Source organism: Mustela erminea, chromosome 6 (genome assembly GCF_009829155.1).
Source record: "Mustela erminea isolate mMusErm1 chromosome 6, mMusErm1.Pri, whole genome shotgun sequence".
NCBI classification, from domain to species: domain Eukaryota; kingdom Metazoa; phylum Chordata; class Mammalia; order Carnivora; family Mustelidae; genus Mustela; species Mustela erminea.
In genome coordinates, this window is record NC_045619.1 from 116048435 (window position 1) to 116072563 (window position 24129).

A 24129-nucleotide genomic window follows, 5' to 3' on the forward strand; every position below is an offset into this window, starting at 1 on the left:
GAATAACATTGACGCCTTAAAACATTTCAGGGACACAGTTCTCTGGTCTTGGCTGAGTTCCCACAGTTGTACACCATTCTCCAGAACTTTCTCATTCTCCCCGAGGGAGACCATAGGCATGAAACACCAACTCCCCATTCCCCTTTCCCCTCAGCCCCTACGGTCACATTCAACATTGAGTGTCTGGGTACTTCATGTGAGTGAAATCATACCGTATCTGTCCTTCCGTGATGGGCCGATTTCACTCAGCGTAAGGACTTCCAGGTTTAGTCCGTCTTGTAGCCTGTGTCAGAACACCCTTTGTTGTTTTTTTTTTTTTTAAGATTTTTATTTATTTATTTATTTGACAGAGAGGGAGATCACAAGTACGCAGAGAAGCAGGCAGAGAGAGAAGAGGAAGCAGGCTCCCCAATGTGGGGCTCGATCCCAGGACCCTGAGATCATGACCTGAGCTGAAGGCAGAGGCTTTAACCCACTGAGCCACCCAGGCGCCCCAGAACACCCTTTGTTTTTAAGGCTGAATCGTGTTCCAGCGTGTATAAACCACATTTTGTTTATCCATTCATCCGTCAGTCGACGCTTGGGTGGCTTCCCCCTTTTGGCTGTTGTGAGAAAAGCTGCTCTGAATATGGGTACTTGTACTTTAAATTCTGGGGGGGGTATGCATATAGGCTGCAGTGGAATTCTGTGTCTGATATGTTGAGGAGCCACCATTTTTTTTTCCCCACAAATGAACCATTTTACTCCATTCCTTCACACGGCAGAACAAGATTACCATTTATGGATCTTCCTCGTTTTGTTTATCTTGTTCCCCATGGAGGGATGTTTGCATAGTTCCTGGGTTTTGCCCAAAGTGAACATGGCTGCTGTGAGTGTCTGTACATTTTTGTTTGTTGGTTTGAATCGATATTTTCATTTTGGGGGGGTGTATATCTAGGAGTATAATTGTTGAACAATATGGTAATTCTGCTTTGACTTATTTGAGTAAATGCCAAACTATTTTACATGTAGACTACACCATTTTTCACAAGTGAGGTTTAAGCATTTCAGTTTCTCAACACGTTTTTGTCATTTTTAGTTTTCCTGATCATAGTGATTCTAGTGTAAAAGACATCTAACTGGTTTAAATCTTCATTTCCATAAAGACTAATGATGTTTAACATCAATTCATGTGCTAGTCACCATTTGTATGATTTCTCTGCAGAAAGCTCTATCCAAGTCCTTCATTTTAAAAATGGGGTTGTCTTTTTGTTGAAGAGTTCTAAAAGCTCTTTACATACCTTGGGCATCAGAGTCTTATTGGATAAATAATATACAAATATTTCCTTCCATTCGGGGGCTACCTTTTCACTTTCTGGAGAGTATCTTCTGAGGTACAAAGATTTAAAATTTTTTTTTTTTTACATTTCTTTTTTAAGTGAGTGAGAGAGAGTGTGCGAGTAGACAGGGTCAGAGGGAGAAGGAAAGAGAATCTTAAGCAGGCCCCACACTCGGTGTGGAGCCTGATGCGGGGCTCGATCTCATAACCCTGAGTTCATGATCTGAGCCAAAATTAAGAGTCAGACAGTTAATCAACTGAGCCACCCAGGTGCCCAGGACAGATTTTTAATTTTGAGGATATTATTTTATCTGTTTTTTTCTTTCCCTTTATATGCTTTGATATCAGATGTAAAAGCATTGCTAAATCCAAGGTGTTGAAGATCTATCTCCATTTGTTTCTGCTAGAGTTTATAATTTTACCTCTTACATTTAAGCCTTTAACTTATTTTGAGTTAATGTTTATATGTGGTGTGAGGTAAGGGTCCAGTTCCATTCCTCTGTGTGTGGATAGTCAGTTGTCTGGCACCCTTTGTTGAAAAGACAATTCTGTCCCCCCACTGCAATGTTGTCCCTTTTGACCCTTGTCAAAATTCAGAGGACCACAGATGAAGGGGTTTATTTCTGGGCTCTCTATTAAATCCTGCTGATCTGTATGCATACTTTTTTTTAAAGATTTTATTTATTTATTTGACAGAGATTGATCACAAGTAGGTGAAGAGGCAGGCAGAGAGAGAGGAAGAAGCAGGCTCCCTGCTGAGCAGAGATTCCCAACTCAGGGCTCCATCCCAGGACCCTGGGATCATGACCCCACCAAAGGCAGAGGCTTTAACTCACTGAGCCACCCAGGTGCCCCTGTATGCATACTTTGAAAAAATTATTATATTTATTATTAAATTTTTCCAATTTAAATTCAATTAATTAACATATATGTAGTATTCTTTTCAAGGGCTATGCATACCTTTAGGACAGGATCACAATGTTTTAGTTACTGTTGCTTTGTATTAAGATTCGAACATTGGAAGTATGACCTTTCACCTTTGATTTTCTTTTTCAAGATTGTTTCAGCTATCTTGTGGTCCCTGAAAATTCCATATGACTGTTAGGATTAGCTTGTGTGTTTCTTCCAAAAGGCCTTTGTGAAATGTCTTGGGAACACATTGAATCTCCACATTGCGTTGTGTACTGTTGCCATCTTACCAATAGTATGTCTTTCATCACCGTGGGGAGTCCTCAGACTGATGTAGGTTTCCGTTACTTTCTCTCAGCAATGTTTCGTACTTTCCAGTGTACAAGACATGCACCTTGATTACCTCTATTCCTAAGCATTTTGTCAATGTTGGTGTTTCCTAAAATGGAATTGTTTCCTTAAATTCCTTTTTGGATGATTCATTGCGTGTGTATACAAATGAGAGATTTTAGTGTATTGATATTTTGTCCTGGAACTTTGTAGAGTTAGGGTATAAATTACAAAGGTTGGTGGGTCGTGCACAGAGCACTAAAGTTCCGGACAGTCATGGCCTTGGGGTCCATCTCGTGGGTCTTGCTGGCATCTGGGAGTGGTTATGCTGAAGGGATCATTTTGGTGCCCGCCGGGTCTTTGACTCTTTGACTTAAGAGATGAGCCTGAAGGAGGGAGGTCATCGGTTAGGAAGGTCAGAGTGCAGGTGGGTAAAGGCCTCTTTAGCTCAGAGAGCGGGAAGCTTCAGGCCCCTGCAACACACCTTGCCCTGTTCATTGCTTCCAGGTTCCTGGTCGTGAGTTCTGTCCTTCTAATGAACTGGTGAGGTAGTAAGTAACACGTTTCCCTGAGTTCCATGAGCCGCTATTAGAGCAGACTGCAAGCAGACTCTTAGAACCTGAGTAGGAGATTGTGGGGACCTCCGATCTGTAGCCCATAGCTCGGAAAAATGGGTGACCTCTCTGCCCAGCCACTGTCTGACCCCTAAGTTAACAGCACAGAGATCCAGTGACCCCACACAGCAAAGAACACAGACTTGACAAAGATTGCTCAGAAAAGTCACTGAGCTAACAGTAGCAACTACAACGAGCAGCCAGAAGGAGGCCTCGTGTAAGGAAGGTCTGATTTCAGAATGCTTCCATGATAATATTCATCGTCACACCCTGAACTCGTCAGTAGGGCCAAGTCCCCAAGCTGGGGTTCAGGTAGCTTCCAGATGTTCCACCTGCCTCTCCCTGGCTCCCCCAGCCATGCACAGCCCTGTGTTGCTTCCCAGGAGAGGGCAGTTTTAACCAAGGTCCGGAAGATGGGATGGGTTTCCTGACTCCCCCGTCACCACCCCCTACCCAGGGCTGCAAGAGAGGACAGTTTCCTTCAGCTTCTCTTAAGGTCCCTGGTGGGGTCTGGAAATTGACAAAGAGAGATGAACAGGAGAAAAGCAGGCAAAGCGTATTGATTTTTTTTGGTGGGAACCTCATATGAACATGGAGACCAGCAGAGGCGACCGGAGCAGGCGGCTCTTCTACTTTTTAGACAAAGAAGCCATGGATGTGGGAAGAATTGAGAGAGACAGGGGTTGGGACTAGGGCTGGTAAATGATGAAGAGGTAACTAGGAAGATAAAGGTTCAATTAAGCAGGTTTGTTCCTACAGCCTTTGGGGCCCTGAATTCTTCCTTGACTCTGGTGAGAAGCATGTCCTCCCTGCGGTCTGGGCAGAGCAAGTGCCACATGGGAGTTTTCTGACCTGCTTCAGGGAGGAAGGGATGATGGCTGGGGATCTTAGGAACCTTTCTGCTTCTGCTCAATGCAAAATTCTTTCAGTTTCTGTGTTGCCAAGGTGCCATATTTGGGGTAGTGTGTCCTGACCCTCACCGACCTGGTTCTGTGCTCCTTCTCCTCCTCGTATCCAGGACATTGGATGTGCTGCTTTGGAGATGTCCCAGCCCGGGGGCCGTCCCTTGTCCAGGGAGCACCTGCCTGCAGGGCTGGGGGGGTGCCTACGACTTCCCACGTGGGTGCCCTGTTGCTATGGGTGGCCACACCTCCTTGGGGAGATAGTGTGAGAGTGTGCCGATCTTACTTCGAGAAACTGACTTCATTCCTGCAATGTCTACCCGGTGGTGGGATCATATAGGAGTTCTAATGTTAGTGTGTTCGGGAAGCTCCATTTCTTCCCACCATGGCTGTACTAACCAAGGTCAATTCTCGATGATTTTACCTAAAACCAGAGATTTTTCTAGAACCTCACCAGCAGAGAACATGAGAACATTTTCAAGACCTTGCTAAGTATACTAACCACAGGAACAAACTGGTAACTCAGAAACTGTTGAAATGAAGAACTGGTTCTCGTTCTCCCGTGTCTGGCTAGTGCGCTGCGCTCTGGCTCGATCCCACCTCAGGCAGCTGGAAGGTTGACCTCCCAGGTCGGCTGCCACTGAGATGGCTACTGTTTCCAGAAATTCTTCGGGATGTGGCCGGTGTTGCCCACCTGTGCACGGATCATGTTGGCGACCTCTGACAGTGGAGCCACAGGTCCTCCAGGCATGGTCCCTCCCCGGCCCCCAGTGGAGCCATCACACTGAGGGTTTAGTGGGACAGGAGTTGCCCCTAGGCAAAACCACCCGAGATTCCCACTGTCCCTACCTGACCTCCAGATGCTACTCAGTTACTCCTGAGCTTCTGGTGTCTTCCTGGGACCCTGACCTGGCTGTTTTCAGACAGCTCGTCTAGTGGTACCCTCACTTTCTGGGATGGGGATTTGCTGGAGTCTGCAGTGTGTTGGGCTGCCTCACCTGGATCACTTCTTAAAGGTACATGGCCTGCGCCATCTGAGGACCCAAGACTGTGGGTCTGTGGCCTGGAGGGTTTCTGAGCAGAGCTGGTGGGATGGGAGGGCTGTAAGGCCCAAGTCAGGTTTCCAGAAAGCTGTTTGTGGTCCCTGGCATCCTACCAGTTTTGAATCAAGCCCTGAGATCTTTAAAATGTCAGCAGTATTACAGCGTGGGCCAGAAAATCACATGTCTCCGAGCGCCTCACCCCACGTAAACTATTGGCCACTTTTTGCACTTGAGCTGAGGACAGAGGATTGGAGTCGGGGTTTGAGGGGAGATTGTGGGCCAGATTCTGTGTTTGGGGACACAGGCCATCCAAAAGCTTGTGCTGAGCCTGAGGAGGGGGCCTGTGTGGACACCACAGCTGCAGACACTGCTGTCTGCCGATGCCCCCTCAACCTGCCCTAGGGAACCTGCTGCTGGGGGAGCACCTGGCCCTCTCTCTGCGTCAGCGGTGCCTCCTCCCCTAACAGTCACCGCCAGCCCACAGCCTGAGAAGGTGGATACCACAATGATGTCCAGCCCTGGGGACAGATCCCCTGTGTGTGGGACATGGTCTCCCAGCAGGGCTGAGTGCCAGGCCCCCCGGTGCTCGCTCTCCTCCTGGGGGTTCATGGTGGCACATCCCCCCTCAAGCTCCCTGGGCCCAACTCCTCCCCTGCTCAAAGACCACCCCTGGCCCAGGCTTCATGCGCTGGGACTGCATCAGGTCATCTAGACCTTCTGGACTCGTGCTCCCCTGGCCGTGACATGGGCACAGGCTGGCCTCACAGACTCGTCAGAGAGGACCCAGTGCAGGAAGATGCAGGCCACTGCAAGGGAGATGCCAAGTGACCCCGGAGGGAGCACACAGGCCTGCACAAAGCATGGGGCTCTTGGAGCTCAGTGTGAGCTGTGGGCACCCAGCCAAGGAGCACAGGAAATCCTGGCGAGGGTGTCCCGCTGGGGGGAGATAGACCAGCAAAAGGTCACAGGAGAGGCAGGAGACAAGGAAGATGACAGGACAGAGCTTCCCAAGGAGGTCGGTGGAAGGATCAGAGGCTCGCAGAGACCCTGGGAACACTCGGAGGTGCTGGAGATGTTCGCTGAAACACTGTCATTTGGTCAGAAAAATTGTGTCACAAACCCACAGTCATCGCTGGATGATTTACTCTTTGTTGCTTGTAGGAATCAGGGAGTATAGAGCCATTAGCACTCATGGTGCATGAAGTCTAGGATGTATTTACTTTTCATCAATCTTGGGGACTAGATTTTCCTAGAGGAAGTGCTAAGCATGGGTCTCTCCATTGTTTTCTTTGTGCAAGGGGCCTCTGTTTCAGGAGCAGATTCCTGGTGCTCATCACCACGGCTAGCCCTGAGGCCTGCCCCCTGTCACCTCCCACAGTGGACATGACCACGTGGGCTGGGGGTGCTCCCTGATGAAGCCCCAGTGCTCGGCACACAGCACGGCCCCCAGATCCTCTGCTGAATGCAGGAGGGCATGAGAGAGGGAGGGGGAGAAGGGAGGGAAAGGAGATGGAGCGGGACAACAGGGAGGGAGAGAGGAGGAAGGCAGGGGAGGGGGAGGCCGAGATGGGAGGGGGGCAGCGAGGGGGGAGGGCGGAAGTGGAGAGGAGGAGGACGGTAGGGTGGGGAGGAGGAGGCTTGAGAGGGAGAGAGGAGCACAAGGGAGGAGTGTCAGAGGGAGGGAGGGAGCGTGAGAGGGAGGAAGAGGAAGGGGGGAGGGGGCAGGGTGGGTGATGCAGTGGGGAAGGGGGTGGAGGGGAAGGAGCAGGGGGTGGGGGGGATGATGAATGGGAGGGTGAGTAAGTGAGGCGGTGGGGGGAGAGGAGGGAAACCCCGAAGCCAGGCGCACACATCAGGAACCATTATTTAGGGTGAGGTCCGAGGGCATCACAGCCCGGGCCCGGGATGGTGGCACTGGGCACGTCCATCCGTCCTCTCAGTGCTGTGCTTCCTTCTCCTTGGCCCTTTGTCACCCTGGATCCTCTCGACTTCCTCAACAACTCCGAATGTTCCCAGGAGCAGGGTGGCAGGAGGGGGCTCCAGGAGGTGCTTTCTAGATCTCGTGCCCCCGATGACTCTGGGGCAGTAGCTACAGGACATTCTGCCATAAGGACTGGGACCGAGGATCCCACCATCTCCTAGGGCGTTAGCGCTGTTCCATTCCCGGTCTTTCCCCCACCATTGCGCTGAACACTCCCGAAGGTACATCCGTGAAAGACCGCGCCAGAGTGGCCCGGGGTGAGTGCCAGGCCGGGCACGGCTAGGTGTGGCTGCACCTGCTGCCCGGGATAGGTGCTGCTCACTGTTCCCCAGTCCCCCTTCTCTCCAGGGGACCTGCATCGACCTCCGGATCTTCACCTTCTCCCCAGGGCTGCCGGTCCCCAGACCGGAGACCTGCCATTCTGAGGGTGACTGGCGCTGCCTCCATTGGGTTTCCTTTGCCCGTGTCCTTCCCCGGGAGCTCCCGAATCTCCAACACATGCCCCCACGTGCCTGTTCTCCCCGCTGGACTTGCAGCATTTGGTCTCTGTCCCTGCGGACCCCGTGACTTGGAGCCTGGTTTCGACCAGAGTCAGGTGAAAGTATTCTCTGGTCTTGAGTTGTGAGCTATGTGTTTGACCTCTGTCCTGTGTCTTCCAGCTTTCTGTGTTGCCTGGTTTCTGTGCGGGCCACAGAGGAGCCAGCCGTGTCCTGTCTGGGGTCAGGCTGTGGTGTCCCAGCAGGAACAGGGGTCTCACCCCGAGATTGTGCCCATAATTCCTAAAGGGGCCTCTGTGATTACATCTCATCTGTAATCCATCAGGCATGTCAATATCGAATAAAGGAAAATCTATGTTAAATTAGCACAGAAAAAAATAAGTCCCCTTTTAAAATCGGTGGGCAGACACAAAGGCACCTGTTGTGTGCTTCCACGTACAGAAACGTGCAGAACAGGGAATGGAAGAGAGAAAGCAGCTCAGGGGTGCAAGCATCGGGGCTGGAAGAGAAATGGCCAGGTAGGGCTTTGGGTTCAGGGTCTCCTTTGGGGAAGGAGATATCCTGCAGCAATGTTCTGTCGTGTGGTGGGTAAACGCTGGGAATGTACTTAAACTCATGATGCGTTTAATTGGAAACAAGTAATTTTATTTAAAATGAATGATAAATAGTATACAGAACACGTAAACACAAAATCAAAATCAGTATGTAGCAGAAAGGAAAAATGTACACGTCGGGGACAAAACGTTCCTGCAGGTTGCCAGGTTTGGGGGATAGAACAAAGGGTAACTGTTCTAGGAGCAGGGCTGTGGGCACCAGAAGGGGCTCTGGGCGCTCCACAGGAGGAGGAGTAGGGGGAGAGGCAGGGGCGGATTCCAGAGCAGAGGCACAGGTGTTGTCAGGGGCAGGATCCATAGCAAAGGCAGGCCCCGGAACGGGGGCAGACACCAGCTCTTCCCGGACAGAGTCAGCCTCGCTGTGGGCAGGTGCCCAGTCACCTGCTGGCTCCTGGTCTCCTGCTGAAGTCCCTGCAGGCAACATCCCCGCCTCTGGAGCTGTGGATGCAGGTGGGGCCGGCTCTGGCTCCTCCGACAGAGCAGCTATGACAGGAGGAAAGCGCACCCGCGTGCCTGTCTCTCCATGTGCTTTTGCAGAGACAGAGCTCAGCCCAGGGCCTCCGGGAGAAGCCGCAGCCACGGAGGAACCCTCACCGGGACATCTCCCTGACTGCGGTCCACCCGCTGCGAGCTCTGAGCCCAGTCCTGGCTCCTGGCCCCACACCAGCCTCTGGGGTCTCCTGCCCTTGGGGCCCGGCACCGACCCACCCGCAGACACCCACATGCCCCAGCCCCGGCCTTCTCACCCTCAGGCTCGGCCTCCATGGGCTCCGGCTCCTGGACCACGCGGTGGTGTAGGCACGTGGGCAGTGTCAGAGGCATTCCCCCGGAGTCCCCAGTCCCTGCTCCTGCAGAGCCCGGTACGGTCACTCTCCTGGTCAGGGAGATGGAGCGGGTGTCCGCCAGCCTCCTTCCTATTTCATCGTCACTAGTGCTCTGCACAGACAGACACCGGTCGCCAGCCCAGACCGTTAGAGCCCTGCCCAGCCGTCCTCACTGTCTTCCTGCCCACCCCCCTGCTGCTCCCAGATCAGACACAGACGGTGCATGCACAGCGCCACACCTGGGACAGGGACCCATACCTGCAGGACACGGGATGCACCCTGGGGGGAAGCTACTGTCCCTACTCTCACAGGAGGCAGCCTCCCACACCCACAACCCACCCAGCCAGCCTCGACCTGGGTGTGAACATGAACTGCCCACCGGGCATCTGACCCCTTGTCAGCCTGTTCTTGAATGGGGTGGGCGCACCTCACATGAGCTTTTACACACACACACATATACACACACACACAAGTATGGGGAAGGGACCTAGGGCTGCACAGGTTGAATCAGAGCATGTGGGGCTGGGGGCTGGCTCTGGGCCTCACGGTGTTACCTTTCTCTTCTTTTGGCCAAATGGCCAGAGCCATCTGGGAGCCTTAAGACAACATCCCCAGTGAGGGAAAGCATGTGCAGGGCATGATTTCTTCAGCTTGCAGCCTCCGGATGTAGGAACACAGCAGAAGAACATGTTGCTTATTCAAAGATCCGCAACAAAATGAGCTGGGCAGGGGGCTGTCTCTGCTGTGTGGCTGCCTGGTTACCTGGGTTTCCAATTGTGTTGGGCTCTATTGTGAGGAAAGTGAGGTCACCACTGCCTGGGGTCTGCTTACCAACCACTCCCTCCCACACAAGAGCCCCGCCCAGTGGGTCCCCCTCCCCCGCGTGCTCAATGCTCACCCTCTGCTCCATGCCCCGTCCATACAGTGACAGCCACACAGCCCACCCACAGCACCTGCGAGGCCTGGGGGCAGCCAGTGTCCCCACTGTGAGGATACAGGGCTGGGTTCGGACTGGGTTCCTGCTCGTGCCCAGAGCTATGAGCCTGGACAGACCCTGTGCTTCTCAGGGCCTCCCCGGCTCCCCGCCTGCCCAGTGGGGGCTTCTGGCTTCTACTTCTAGGGACGCATTCAGGGGTAGGACCTCCAAATATGTTCTGTACCTGCCCTCACAGGAGGCTGGTACGCACACGTGGGAAAGCAGGGATGAGTGGGGGCTGGGCGGGGCATAGAACACAGCTCAGAGGGGCCTGGATCTGCTCTGGGGTCCAGGCAAAGCCACCCTCCTCCTGCCTGTCTCCCAGCCCTGTGGGAAGGTTGCAGTGAACTGATTCCGACCTTGTCCTCTCGTACTCAGACTTCCAGGGAGCGACTCCCATTAGGTTTAGGCTCAGGTCCCAGGGCCTCTTCGGCACCCATGTGCTGGGCAGTCCCCACAGTGGTTCTTGGCAATTCCCGAATCCTGGTCCCACATCCCTGTGGAATTCTCTGCCCTCCGGGGGGATGGCCTGTGTGACGGCGCTCTCAGGACTAGAATAGGGCGAAATCATGGGCTATTGTTGCCAAGCCAGTTGAAGAAAGTCTATGACTTCTCCTGGTTCCCTCTCTTGTGTTCTTTCTCTTGTCTCTGCCTTCTCTGTGTGTCTCCGTCTCTCTCCCAAGAACAGGATCTGGGAGTTCTGGGGGTGATGTAAGAAACCTCAGAAGCCTCCCTTGTCCCTGTTTCCCTCTCCTGTCATGTGCTTCGTTATTCCTAAGTCCTCCTCACCCTGACCAGAGCCCTGACTCTGGAACCTCTTCCAAATGGGGACACTGAGGCTGCAACAGTATGCAGGGGGCGGTTCCTGAGCTTGGTCCCCAGACCAGCGGTTCAGTGCTCTGCCACATTCTGCCAAGCCAGGTCATCAGGCCGCCGAGCCCCCAGGCTGTCCTGTGCTCAGAAGGACCTCCAGGGAGTACAAAGCATTTTCCCAGGACTGGGAGCACAGTGGGTCAGGGATGGAGACCCAAGGCCAACAGACTTTTCTACAAGCCTGCGGGACCCTAGGGACATGCCATCTCTGCAGCCCAATGGACAGAAGAGTAAACTGAGGCCCTTTGTGCTGAAGCCCCATCTGGACTTGGGCATGGGGGCGTTATCTCTTCCTACTTCCAGTGGCCCAGGTGGTGATGGACGCCAGAACCCAGACCCTTCTCCCAGTGCCCTGGTACCCCCCTGGCCCTTTGGGGAACCCGCGACCATCAATCTGGCCTGTCTCCCCTCCCCATGCTATGGATCTGGGTTCTTGCCAGGGGTCCTGATGCCCCTGTCCCACGGCTCAGCTCTCTCTGACCTCTTTTTCCTTGCCTCCTTGTCACCCACCTCACTCCCAGGATGTCTTCCCCATCTGATCCCCATCTGGTCAGTCTGAGTGGTATTTGTGTGTGTGTGTGTGTGTGTGTGTGTGTGTGTGTGTGTGTGTGTCCGTGCAGGTGTACATGCCTCCACCTGTCTGGGGATGTTGAAGTTCATGTCCCCACATGGGACAGGGTGGGTAGCTATCCTCAAGAATCTGTAGGGCTCTCACCCCCAATGCAAACCTCATGGGGTGGGGGGGGGGTTGGGGCTGCCCATGGCTGGAGAACATCCCCGCTCCTTGGACTCTTTACCCCTCATTTGTCCTAGGCATGTCCCTGCCTCTCTTGACCTCACGTTCTCAACTCTCCCTAAGGGCTGGACATGGAAATGCTTGAACTTGGCCACTCCTCCAGGGGTAGGTGGAGGACAGATGCACCAGGCCTCCCTCCCGAGAGGGCCAGTTGAGCACAGGGGCCCTGCACACAGTACCTGTACCATGAGCCAGCCCTGCTGTGCACATGAAAGAGACCCATGTCGGCACCTGACCGGGTCCCCACATTTCCTCACCACCACCAGCTCTGTGGCCCCAAAGTCCTCTGAGCCCCCGAATCATGCTCATCCTGGGCAGTAAGGCTCCGTGTACAAGGTCAAGGTACAAGACATCTGGGTATGCAAAGGTCACTGAATATCCCCCATGCAGGGGCCAGAAATGCATACTCAGTCCCAGGGTCCAGCTAAGTGCAGGCCTGTCCGCAGCCAGTCTTCCCTCCAGCCCCAGGAAATCCAGGCGCTCTGGGAGGCTGCAAAGTCATTACAAGCTAGAGCCAAGCCGCCCTATGGGGCCTGGTTTCGGGTCCTGGAGCCCCACAGTGAGGAAAGCTGATGCGGGACCGGAGCTGGGAGAGGACAGGGGGAACTGTCCCTTGGGGCTATGGCTCCCTGGTCCCGCAGACTCTGTTGTGTGCTGGCCCCTAGGGCACCCAAACGCCAGCCCCCAGGTAGGCTCTGGGGAGGGAGACCAGAGTGTGGCTCTTACTATGTCATACGTGTCTCTCTATCCTATAGCTACAGCCTGGCCCACCAGCTGCACTCCCCCTCCTAGTCGGCCAGCAACAGTGTCAGGGCCAAGAAGAACAGGCCGTCATCAATCTCAGGGCCCAGCGTGTGGCTGGACAGGCAGGGGAGGGCTCACGGTCAGCTCAGGAGCCCCTGGCTGGGCTAATGGGGGCTCCGGAGGGCTGGTGCCCCTCTGCTGAGCAGCCCCGTGACTGCAACCATTTGCCTCCCATCTCGGCCTTGTTCTCCACCTCCACGCAGTGCGGTGATACTGCATGATCGCTGCCATGGCAAGAGCATGTGGGGTCCTGGTGATGGACCTAAGCTGGGCACAAGCGTGGACTGCACAGTGCAGTGGGGGATGGTGAGCCATGTCACCTGCGAGCACCCCTTCCCCAAAGGACATGCAGCCCTTCATGCAGCCACCAGGCCCCTGGGAGAGTACACTCCTGACACCAGGTCCCTGTGTGTGGCTCTTCCTCAGCAGTGGACAGGGTGGGGATCCCGCGACATGGGGCCAGATCCTCCCTCTGAGGGCACAAGAGGGAGGGGTCCCCCAAGGCCACATTAGAGGGGAGGTGGCTGCCCCCAACAGTACATTGAATTTCTTTTTCTGTTAGCATTGGGGTTTGGTTCTTTCACTCCCGGGCAGGCGAGACACACTCTCCCTGAGTCCTCCTCGAATAAAGAGCTCTTGCAGGGTCCTGGGCGTCCTGGACCTGGAGAGGGAAGAGGGGCCAGTCCTCCCCCAGCTGTTGAAGGAGACCCATCCTCCCAAAGACAGGATCATTTCAGGTCATGATCCTGGGCGAGAGTGGGAGACAGCCCCTCATGGCTCCCGACTCTGGGGCTCTGGGTGACTTTCTCAGGCTCAGCAATGCCCACTGAACTCGGAAGCATCAGAAAGAACACGAGCCTGGACCAGGTCCTGCCCCAGGATGGTGGCTGCCTTCCCTACCTCCGGAGGAAGAGGGACATCCTCTGTATCTCTGGGCAGGGTGTCCTCTGACCCACGAGCAGGCCCTGGAAGGGTCTAATCCATCTCTGGAAGTGCACCAGCACTGAGTGGGCCAACTGCTGTCCATACATGTACACGGACAACATGCTAAGGAATTACCAGAGGTGATCCTGGGTAAAGGGCCTCTGGCCAGCGGGACTGGTGGCTTCAGCACCCTCCAGCAGGCCCCCTTTCCCTGGATGGGAAGCCTCCTGGCGTCTCTGTCCTCAGAGCTCCCTTCCTGCTGGTTTCAGGCCCATGGTAGGGACTGTGGTGCGTCTTAGAAGGCTCCACCCCAGCCTCCCTCCTGCACACATCACTGCTCCCCCAGAAGCAGGGGCTGCTGCTCCCACATGCCCTACACAAGGCTGGTTTAAGGCACCCGGTCTCTCCGAGGCCCAGCTCCTCTGGCTCTGTCACATACATGATGGCCATGGCTGCCTGGCTGGGCCAGAAGTCCCAGGAAAGCTCTCCTTCCCCAGGATTAGGGTTCATATTCATGGCCAGAGAAAGAAATCCCATCTGTCCTCTGCCAGAGAAGGTGAATTCCTAGGCCGGTTGGCCCTCAGGTGCCTGAGGACATGGGTGTCCCCTGGAGAGAACGGTGATGGGCGGCCCATCTGGGTGAGCAGCGCCCAGCCCAGGCCGCAGGTGCACCCATCTCCTAGCCATGCTCGTACTCAGACTCACCCCAGGAAACTCTGGCATGATTTTTCACAGATGTATTTTCAGGAGTGTTTGCCACTGTCCCCAGCAGTGCGGGAGAGAGAAGGGAATGCACCCATACTAATGCCCAAGGAGATTGGGGGGGGGGGGTGTGACTCAGTTAAGCCGCTGAATCTTGATTTTGGCTCAGGATGTGATCTCATGGTGTGGGACTGAGCCCCATGTAGGGTCTGTGTTCAGTGCAGTGTGAGCTCACAGTTCTCTCTTCCCCCTCCTGCCTCTCCCACCAGTCTCGTGCCACACGGTCGCTCTCTCTAAAATAAATTAATGAAGTCTTTATAAAAATGGAATCATACAGAGTGTACTTTTAAAAAAATCATAAGGAATCCCAACATTGATTTTGCCATTTTAAACATTTTCAGTATAAAGTCCGGTAATGTTACTGGGTATTTACCCTAAACATATAAATGTAGTGATCCAGAGGGGCACTTGCACCCGAATGTTTATAGCAGCAATGTCCACAATAGCCAAACTACGGAAAGAACCTAGATGTCCATCAACAGATGAATGGATAAAGAAGATGTGGTATATATACACAATGGAATACTATGCAGCCATCAAAAGAAATGAAATCTTGCCATTTGCGATGACGTGGATGGAACTAGAGGGTATTATGCTGAGCGAAATAAGTCAATGGGAGAAAGACAACTATCATATGATCTCCCTGATATGAGAAAGTGGAGATGCAATGTTGAGGATTTGGGGGGTAGGAAAAGAATAAATGAAACAAGATGCGATTGGGAGGGAGACAAACCATAAGAGACAGACTCTTAATCTCACAAAACAAACTGAGGGTTGCTCAGGGGAGAGGGGTGTAGGGAGAGGGTGGCTGGGTTACGGATTGGGGAGGGTATGTGCTATGGTGAGTGCTGTGAAGTGTGTAAACCTAGCAATTCACAGACCTGTACCTCTGGGGCAAATAATACATTGTATTTTTATTAAAAAAAAAAAAAAGCTTAAAAAAAAAAGAATGCCTTTTTCTTTCTCACCCAGGCAGCCCTGCATTACCTGTACTAATGAGAGATACCACAAGTTCAGCCCTCATATATATATTTGACCTTATGTTTTTCCTTTTGATATGTGTACCCCAAGGTCAGTGTCTGGATTGCTTTCTTAACATCACAAGAAGAATAATGACATGGTCACGTAAAGGTCTGGGTCTCCATAACCAGACAACATGGCTCTGGTCCAGATAAGGATGAAGACACAACCTCTTCCCATGAAGCAAAGCCCACACCCTCAGGGGTCCTGACACGCCTCACGGGGGATGAGTTCCATTGCTCCATGGAGTTGTCCGAGTGCACAGGATACAGGCACCTTCCTGGGTTCATTCTGTTTTCTTCATAAATCCCCAGTTCCAGTCACAAAGGATTCACTGGGTCAGTTTCAGAGCCCAGGATGGGCCACTAGGTGAGCAAGACCCCACGGAGAAGGCTAGATATCCGCTGGGAGCACAGAGAGCCACTTCCTGTTCCCTCAACAACTTACATTCCTCACAAAGGGCGCTGCACCCTGTTACAGCTCTGAGGCTGTGCTTTACTTTGAAAAATAATTTCCAATATCTGAAAGTGGTTCACGGAAGAGAAAAACATGAACCCCCGCAAAGGATTCTTGGACTATTTCAGAAGACTGCTTTCCCATTGTTTAATTAAAACAGGAACGAAAACAGAAAGATTGCTCCTTCCACTACTGATTCAGTCAGTGATTGCAAGAAGAGCAGCAAATAACAGAGGAACACATGTTCTCACTTCCACCAGCTAACTTTTGAAACGTCACCCACACACAAAGAACGAAGCCCAAACCAGTGTCTCGGCCTGGCAACATGGGGAGGTCTGAACTGAGTGACAGGGACAGATGACGAGGTTGTGCACGTTGGGGGAGGCTGGTGGCACAGAAGCAGGTGTTCCGCCAGCTCTCCACCTGCACCTCACCTGTCCTCAGCCAGGAACCTGCTCCCCGCCCTGACCTGTCACAACTGTCACACGGGGGACACACAGCCAGCCCGGGAGCCGGCCCTGCCCACAGCCTCCTGCAGAATGCACTCCGCTCTCCTCCGGGACCCCTGTCAGCTCTACCCAGCCCTGGAGCTCCCCTGTCTGCCGCAGAGCTCCAGGATCCCCCCCTTCCAAAATGACACTGGCCCAGGGCTTTCAGGAGAAAGGCAGGAGGCTCCTTCCTGAACGGTTAACACCTCCTTTCCCCTTCTGTCGTGGTTCTCCGCACTTACCTTCCTCCCTGGGCAAACTGTAAGTCACGTTTCGATGGAACATGAACGTGCTCTGAGATCTGAGTCTTTCCCTGCAGCTGTCCGAGGGCTCCTTGTGCAATGAAGTACCATATCCTATGACAGGGGGTTTTAAAACTATTTTTTTACAGAATAATACAGCCCAAATCATGTCATTTTTAGTTGCCCTTCATTAGGCTTAACAGTTTCTGTGTAAAAAGGCTTTCCATAGATAATACTTGCCAGCAATTTCATAAAGAGGAAACAGAAACTCTGTGCGATAACCTGACTCACCCAGCACCCGGCAAGCAATTCCAGAAGTCACCCCAGGGCTCCTCATGTCAAGACCCTTGAAGCCACCAGCATGCCTCTGTCCAGGAGAACTCCCAAAGACTCTCCTGCTGGCTCCACCAGAAATGAGACTACAGAGAAAATACGGCATGTCCAAATATTTAGATGATCCATTTAGCGAAACTAGAAAGTCAAGTTTAACTTTTAAATGTTAAAAGTCTGCTCTGAAATTTTGAATTATTCCTTAATTGTAACTCTTCTGATGAAAGGACTAATCAGTTAGGAAACATCACACAAATGACAAGACATCATCCAAGTCTCTACCTGACCGCAGACAGCCACCTAACTAGATGCCGGCCACGCCACCACAACCTCAGCCCAATGAAATAAACACCATTAGATGAAGGAACACATTACATGTTAAAAACACGAACAGGAAATCTCATCTTCCCTTTCTAATCAAAGCGATTGCCGAGCAAAGAGATGTTCCAAATACCTTCGTAAGCCAGAAATGAACAGAGAAAATGGGACCCCCTGCCCCGTTCTCCCTGCAGAGAAACTCAGGAACTCTGGCACCCGCTCTAGATTGCTGACAGCTGCTTCGGTTTGACTTCGTGGCTCCACTAGAGACAAGGGAAAAGCCCAGGAGGTTTGGGGTGAAAGAGAAGTTTTACCTCCCGCCCCACAATGGATGTGACGTTTCTCCCAATGTACCTGCTGCTCTCTCTGAACGCTGACGTCCGGTGACAAGCCACATGACTGACTCAGATGCTGAGTTCAAAATTGGGTCTTGTGGAGCCAGGGTGGGGAAGTGTTGTCAGGTGGAGATAAGAAGTCACCCCCGACCCAAGGCCTGCACGCCTGCTCCAGTCCCTGGGAGGAGGGGAGACACACGCTTGTTTCTTACGTAGTAATTAGCTTCATTCTAAAGTTGAGCAATGCCACCGTCCTTTCTGGAGAAGTGAAGTTACTCTTCAAAAAAAACACCCAATTCTTCGGCCCTCATCAAATTGAGTGGGATCTGGTTTCCGCCAGCCTCCAGGCCCCCACCAGGAGGACGCTCCTGCAGGATCCTGACAGCCCAACCACCACCTCCTGGAACAGGGAGGGGGCAAGTTGCTCAAGCTGGGGGAGGGCTCCAGGGCTTGTTAGCGCCAAGGCTGTGCCTCGGGGGCAGGAGCCTGGAGGACCCTCCTGCAGGACCCTGACAGCCCATTTCCACCAAACCTACAGACTGGGCGCAAAATGCTGAAGCTAGGGAACTGGTCTGAGGCTTGTTAGCGCCACACCTGTGGGTGGGGCGTGCAGGGGACAACTTGCTGAACTGGGGGCTGCTCAAGTTCCATTACTGGCACTGTGCCAGGAGACAGAGGCACCCCACTGAAGTTGGGGGCTGTGTGCTGTCTTTACATGCTCTCTTCCTGGGGAACACAGGGAACCCTGAAATGACCACAACCCATCCCACAAAAGCTTGGCTGAGTGGACGCCCTGGAGTTCACTGGTCTGGGGGATAGGGCCAGTTGACAGATATGGGGCGGAAAGACTTAAGGGAAAAATAAATTCCACCTGAGTCATCATGATGAACTCACTTCACCCGCCCTTTGAAGACCCTACCCTTGGAAGCACCCCCCAGCCCTGGGCGCACAGCGTGAACTTAAGGACTCAGGACCTCCCCACCAAGCCCTCTCCCCTGCCCCCTCACCTTCCCTGTGTCTGCTTTCCGTGGCAGCTCAAGCTCTGCCCACGGAGGATGTAGCTCAACCGCCATGGTGCCGTGAGCCCATTAGGTGCTGCACCTGTCTGTATCCGGCGACTCGCCCTTACATCCGCACCTCCCTGCTTTTTCAGGTGCTTCTGGAGAGGCCTCCTCACTCTAATACTAGGCTTAGTGAGGCAGACGTGGGTGGGTCGTGGGCATGGCCTCCCCTCTTACTGACATCTGGCTCCTTCCGGGGACCCCTCTCCTGCAGACCACCCGCAGAGGCCTCCCCCTTCCCTTCCTGCACCAGCCCTGCCTGCAGAGCTGTTCCTGACTCCTGACAAGGTCAGCTGCTCTCAGACCTTCCCAGGCTTGAGCTTTAGGAAATGCAATAGTTTCCCACATTTTCATGGCAATTTTAAGACCCAGAAAGTAATGTTCTAAGCGGGAGGAGCCTCACCTTCTTCTGGTAAGTTTCACCTTTTTCACCCATGGAGTGGACAGTGCTTCTCAGACCTTTGGAGCACCTTTCTAGAATGAGCCCATTTGTGCTGGAATATATATATATACACATGCTTGTTCTGCAGGGAAGCTCCAGGATGAACAAGAAACACCGCCCTATGATGCTGTTGGGAATTGTGAACCAGGAACACTGATTTTACACTTAAAAAGAAAACATATTGTTATTGTCGACACTAAATGAATGAACCCTTTTAAACATTTGAGAAAGAAAGGAAGAGAGTTTTACTCAAACCCAAGTCAAGATAGCTGCCTAGGAGACACATTCTTCACAAGGAAGGGAGTGCTCTGGGGAAGGAACATTTGAGGTAGGTTTCTATATTTGTTCTGTTTTGTTTTACATAAAGAGTCACACATAATCATGAGGAAGAACATTCCATAAAGTTACAGACTTTTCCTTATGTTTCCAGTATGTGCAAGTCAGTATGACTTTAATTTTATGGGAGCAGGAGACGTTCTTCTGTTTTTCTTATCTTTATGTCTGTAATGGCATTTTGGGGGGAGCTTTTCCTTCTTGAAGCAGATGTACAACATGTGCTTGGGGCAGAAATAGGGCCCATGGTCTGAGGTTTTGCCCAGTCATTTTGAACTTGGTAAAATGTTAAAGGATAGCTTCCCTGGGAGCCAGGATCTGGGCCCATGGATGGTAAAAGATTAAAATTTCCATTATCATTCTAAGTACTACTGAAGAGAGGACCTTGAGACAAAAGCACCTTTACAATACTACCGAGAAATCAAAATGATGCCTACAGAAGGTTCCCTGTTCCAAGTTCCTTCCACAGGTAACAGAGGTGTTCACAGAACTCCTCCCTTTTTCCTGCCCGAATCTCTGAAGCACACAGATAACTTCAAGTCAAAATTTGAGAACATCCCGACATTTTAGAGATGTCTGGCACCATTCCCTTATACTACACAATGAAACAGAGTAGCTCATTGTCACAACACTAACTGAAACATGAAGTCCCCCTAAAGCTTGGCTACACTGCCTTAGTTTTTCCCATGCAGATTTTGACTCATGTAAGTCATAGTTATACCACATAAACACTACGATGGTTAGGAACTAAGTAATCACGAGTGAGGGAATAGTTTAGTGATGTTTATAAGCATTAGCACACTTTGTAGAAGAGGCTGAGCAGAGTATTTTTAAATAGTATTTCAGACCTGTCTTGCAGCACACTCTGAACATACCAGAGTCTGAACCAATTTTAAAAAGATAGTTCTTTCAGGAACTTTAATGTCAGAAAAATATTCCAATGTCTCTATGCCTAGGGATCTTTGAGTATCTTACTTAGAAATCCTCCACTCTTAATGATCATGATGGGCAGAGGTGAAAAGGCTAGCTGAATTCATTTCAGTGGACCAACCACACAAGAAAATCCTGAGACTTGAGTTATTTCCAGATTGAGAAGACCAAAGATAAGAAGGAAATAGTACTGTTTGGAACGAAAGGGATTTGGAGTCAGTTTGGGGATCCCACTTGGGTTTCTGACACTAAAATCCTCTGTGACTTGAATCATCTCTGAGCCCCTGCCTCACCATCTACACAATGTGCCCAATAGTATCTACATCTTAGTTTGGAAGTTTATGAGAGAGAATTCCACAAAGAGCCAGCATGATGGCTCTCAAGAGCAGGGGATCAGGAAGCCATGATTACTATTGGGGTCTATTTCTTTTCCTGAAGAAAGAACACATGTTGAACCCATATTTCCAAGACATGACTCACGAGATGACTTTCAAACCTTAAGGAAGGTCAAGAAGCTGTTATTGTGTCATATTTCACTCAGAAAGCATGCTGTTGGACTGGTGAGGACAAGACAATAGCACCATCATCACTAGGGGTGTGGAGCTTCCCATTTCCATATGGCCATTCTGTCCCCCATAGGTCAGGGCCATCAGAAAGGGCAGCTTGGGCGGGGGGCACCATCATCACTAGGAGCAGGGATCTTCCCATTTCCATATGGCCATGTTGTCCCTTTTAGCTCAGGGATACCACAAAGGGCAGTGTGGGGGGACCACAGGTCAAGGCTGCCAGGTGTGGCTCAGGCAGGCAGAACCCTGACTTAAGGCTGAACTGTCTAGCTCCTTTTACTGCTCTTCACATATAGCGAGGCATTGTCTGTGAGCTCTGATGCAGGAAATGTTGAGAATCTCCCTTGTGATCCCTGTCTGAGCCTTAGGATATGTAGCAAATTTAATTTTTAAACATTGAGGGAATTCCTGTTTTTCTTTCCTTATGACTATGTCTCAATTCCCCTGTGGTCTAAAAATCCAGTCTACTTAGTTTCAGGTTTCAAAACGTGTAGACTTGATTCATGGCCCAACATTTCATCCACTTGGGACAATATCCTAGCACCACTGGAAAAGAATGTATTCTCTACTTAACATGTAATGTTCCAGATATGTCAACTAGGTTACATTTGTTACCAATGTTTCATTTGCTTCTTCTATCAGATATGGAGAAAGGTATATTAAAATCTTCAAACAATGCTACATAAGTTAACATTGCACTGGAGCATCTATCCAGTATTATAAGGCAAGAGAAACAAACAGAGTAAGAATTGAGGGGGTAATTATGGCTATTCACAGATAATACGAGGGTGCACATAGAAAATACAAAATATTCTATAAATATACTATGAGAATTCAAAATGGAAAACTTGCACATCTTAGAACCAGGAAAGCAATCCAGAAAGCAGCCACGGGAAGAGGCTTCTTATGTATGGAAGGAGGAACATCAGAATAATGTCAGACTTGTTCTCAGAGACCTGACAAGCCAGAAAGGGCTAGGAAGACATATTCAGGATACTCAGTGAGAAGAACATGCAGCCAAGGATGCCTTATCCAGCAAGGCTGTCATTCAAAGAAGAAATAATACCTATTCCTCTGAAGCCCTTTCAAAAAATAGAAACAGAGGGAAAATTTCCAGACTCGTTCTATGAGACCAGCATTACCTTGATCCCCAAACCAGGCAAAGACCCCATCGAAAGGGAGGATTACAGAGCAATATCCCTGACGAACATGATTGCCAAAATACTCAACAAAATCCTAGCCAATAGGATCCAACAGTACATAAAAAGGATTATCCATTGCGACCAGGTGGAATTTATTCCTTACATGCCAGGGTGGTTCAACTTTCGCAAATCAATCGACACGATAGAGCACATTAATGAAAGATAAGACAAGAACCATAGCATCCTCTCAATTGATGCAGAAAAAGCACTTGACAAAATACAGCCCCTTTCCTGATTAAAAGTCTTCAGAGTATAGAGATAGAGGAGACAGTCCTCAGTTTCATAACCATCTATGAAAAGCTCACAGTGAATACCATTCTCAATGGGGAAGAGCTGAGAGCGCTTGCCTTCAGGTCAGAAACTCAAGAGGGAAGCCCACTCTCACCAATATTGTTCAACATAGTACTGGAAGTCCCAGCATCAGTAATCAGACTACGAAAAGAAATAAAAGGCATTCAAATTGGCAAAGAAGTCAGACTCTGCCTCTTCACAGATGCCATGATACTTTATGTGGAAAATGCAAGATACTCCACCACCAAATTACTAGAACTCATAAACAGTTCAGTATTGTGGCAGGATATGATCAATGCACAGAAGTCAGTTGCTTTTCTATACACTAACAATTTAACTATAGAAAGAGAAATTAGGAAATCAATTCCACTTAAAATAGCACCCAAAACTGTAAGATAACTTCAAATAACTGTAAGATAACTTCAAATAACCCTAACCAAAAGGTTAAGGATCTACACTCTAGAAACTACAGAACATTTATGAAAGAAAAGGAGAAAGACACAAAAAGATGGAAAACTATTCCATGCTCATGGATCTGAAAAATAAACATGGCTAAAATGTCTGTGCTGCCCAGAGCAATCTACACGTTCAATGCCATCCCTATTAAAATACCATGGGCATTTTTTCCATAGAATTGGAACAAACAATCCTAAAACCTGTATGGAACCAGAAAAGGCCCCATACATCCAAGGAAAGGTTGATAAAGAAAACCAAAGCTGGGGGCATCACAATGCCTGACCTCAAGCTATATTACAAAACTGTGACAGCATGGTATTTGCACAAAAACAGACACGTAGATCAATGTAAAAGAATAGAGACCGCAGAAATGGACCCTCAACTCTATGGTCAACTCATCTTTGACAAAGCAGGAATGAATACCCAATGGAAAAAGACAGTCTCTCCAGTTAATGGTGCTGGGAAAATTGGACAGCCACATGCAGAAGATGGAAACTCAACAATTCTCTTACAAACTCAAAATGGATGAAAGACCTCAATGTGAGACAGGAATCTATCAAAATCCGAGAGAAGAACATAGGCAGTCACCTCTTGGACCAGCCACTTCTTCCTAGACACATCACCAAAGGCAAGGGAAACAGAAGCAAAAATGCACTATTGGGACTTCAGTAAGATAAAAAGCTTCTGCACATCAAAGGAAACAGTCAACAAAATAAAGAGGCAACCCACGGAATGGGAGAAGATGTTTGCAAATGACATGTTATAGAAAGGGCTGATATCCAAGATCTATAAAGAACTTCTCAAACTCAACACCCAAAAAACAACCCCATCAAGAAATGGGCAGAGACATGAACAGACATTTCTCCAAGACATGCAAACAGCTAACAGACACATGACAAAATGTTCAACATCACTTGCCTCAGGGAAATACAAGTCAAAACCACAACGAGATACCACCTTCAGCCAGTTAGAATGGCCAGGAAATGACAGATGTTGGCGAGGATGAGAGCAAGCTGGTGCAGCCACTCTGACAAACAGTATGGAGGTCCCTCAAGATGTGAAAAATAGAATTACCCTCTACCCAGCAACTTCACTACTGGGTATTTACCCCAAAGATACAGACATAGTGAAAAGAAGGGACACCTGCTCCCCAATGTTCACAGCAGCAATGTCCACAATAGCCAAACTATGGAAGGAGTCAAGATGACCTTCAACACATGAGTGGGTAAAGAAGATGTAGTTCATCTATACAATCGAATATTCCTCGGCCATTAGAAAGGATGAATACCTACCATTTGCCCTGACATGGATGGAACTGGAGGGGATTATGCTGAATGAAATAAGTCAGGCGGAGATGGACAACTACCGTATGGTTTTGTTCATACGTGGAATGTAAGAAATAGTGTGGAGGACCACAGGGGAAGGGAGGGGAAAATGAATGGGAAGAAATCAGAGAGGGAGACAAACCATGAGAGAGTCTGGACTCTGGGCA

General features: G+C 50.5%; 1 protein-coding gene across 1 annotated transcript; it reads right to left on the minus strand.

The window, feature by feature from the left end:
- Window positions 1-7003: 7003 nt before the first annotated feature.
- On the minus strand, window positions 7004-17662 carry LOC116593623 (translation initiation factor IF-2-like). Its single transcript, XM_032347892.1, has 8 exons — window positions 17376-17662; window positions 17158-17284; window positions 16696-16792; window positions 16374-16487; window positions 9587-9690; window positions 8955-9144; window positions 8322-8691; window positions 7004-7487 (listed from the first exon to the last, which is right to left on the minus strand). The coding sequence occupies exons 4-8, from the start codon at window positions 16414-16416 to the stop codon at window positions 7004-7006; spliced, it is 1191 nt and encodes a 396-aa protein (XP_032203783.1). The 5' UTR covers window positions 16417-16487; window positions 16696-16792; window positions 17158-17284; window positions 17376-17662.
- Window positions 17663-24129: the final 6467 nt, after the last annotated feature.

Bases quoted from the DNA above. Each gene is read 5' to 3' on its own strand.
- LOC116593623 (XM_032347892.1), bottom strand. From the start codon at position 16,416: ATGTTCCATCGAAACGTGACTTACAGTTTGCCCAGGGAGGAAG. The intron at 9,145-9,586 runs GTAACACCGTGA...CTGTCTGTGCAG, and splicing joins TTGGCCAAAAGAAGAGAAAG to AGCACTAGTGACGATGAAAT. The intron at 8,692-8,954 runs GTGAGAAGGCCG...CTCCTGTCATAG, and splicing joins CATGGAGGCCGAGCCTGAGG to CTGCTCTGTCGGAGGAGCCA.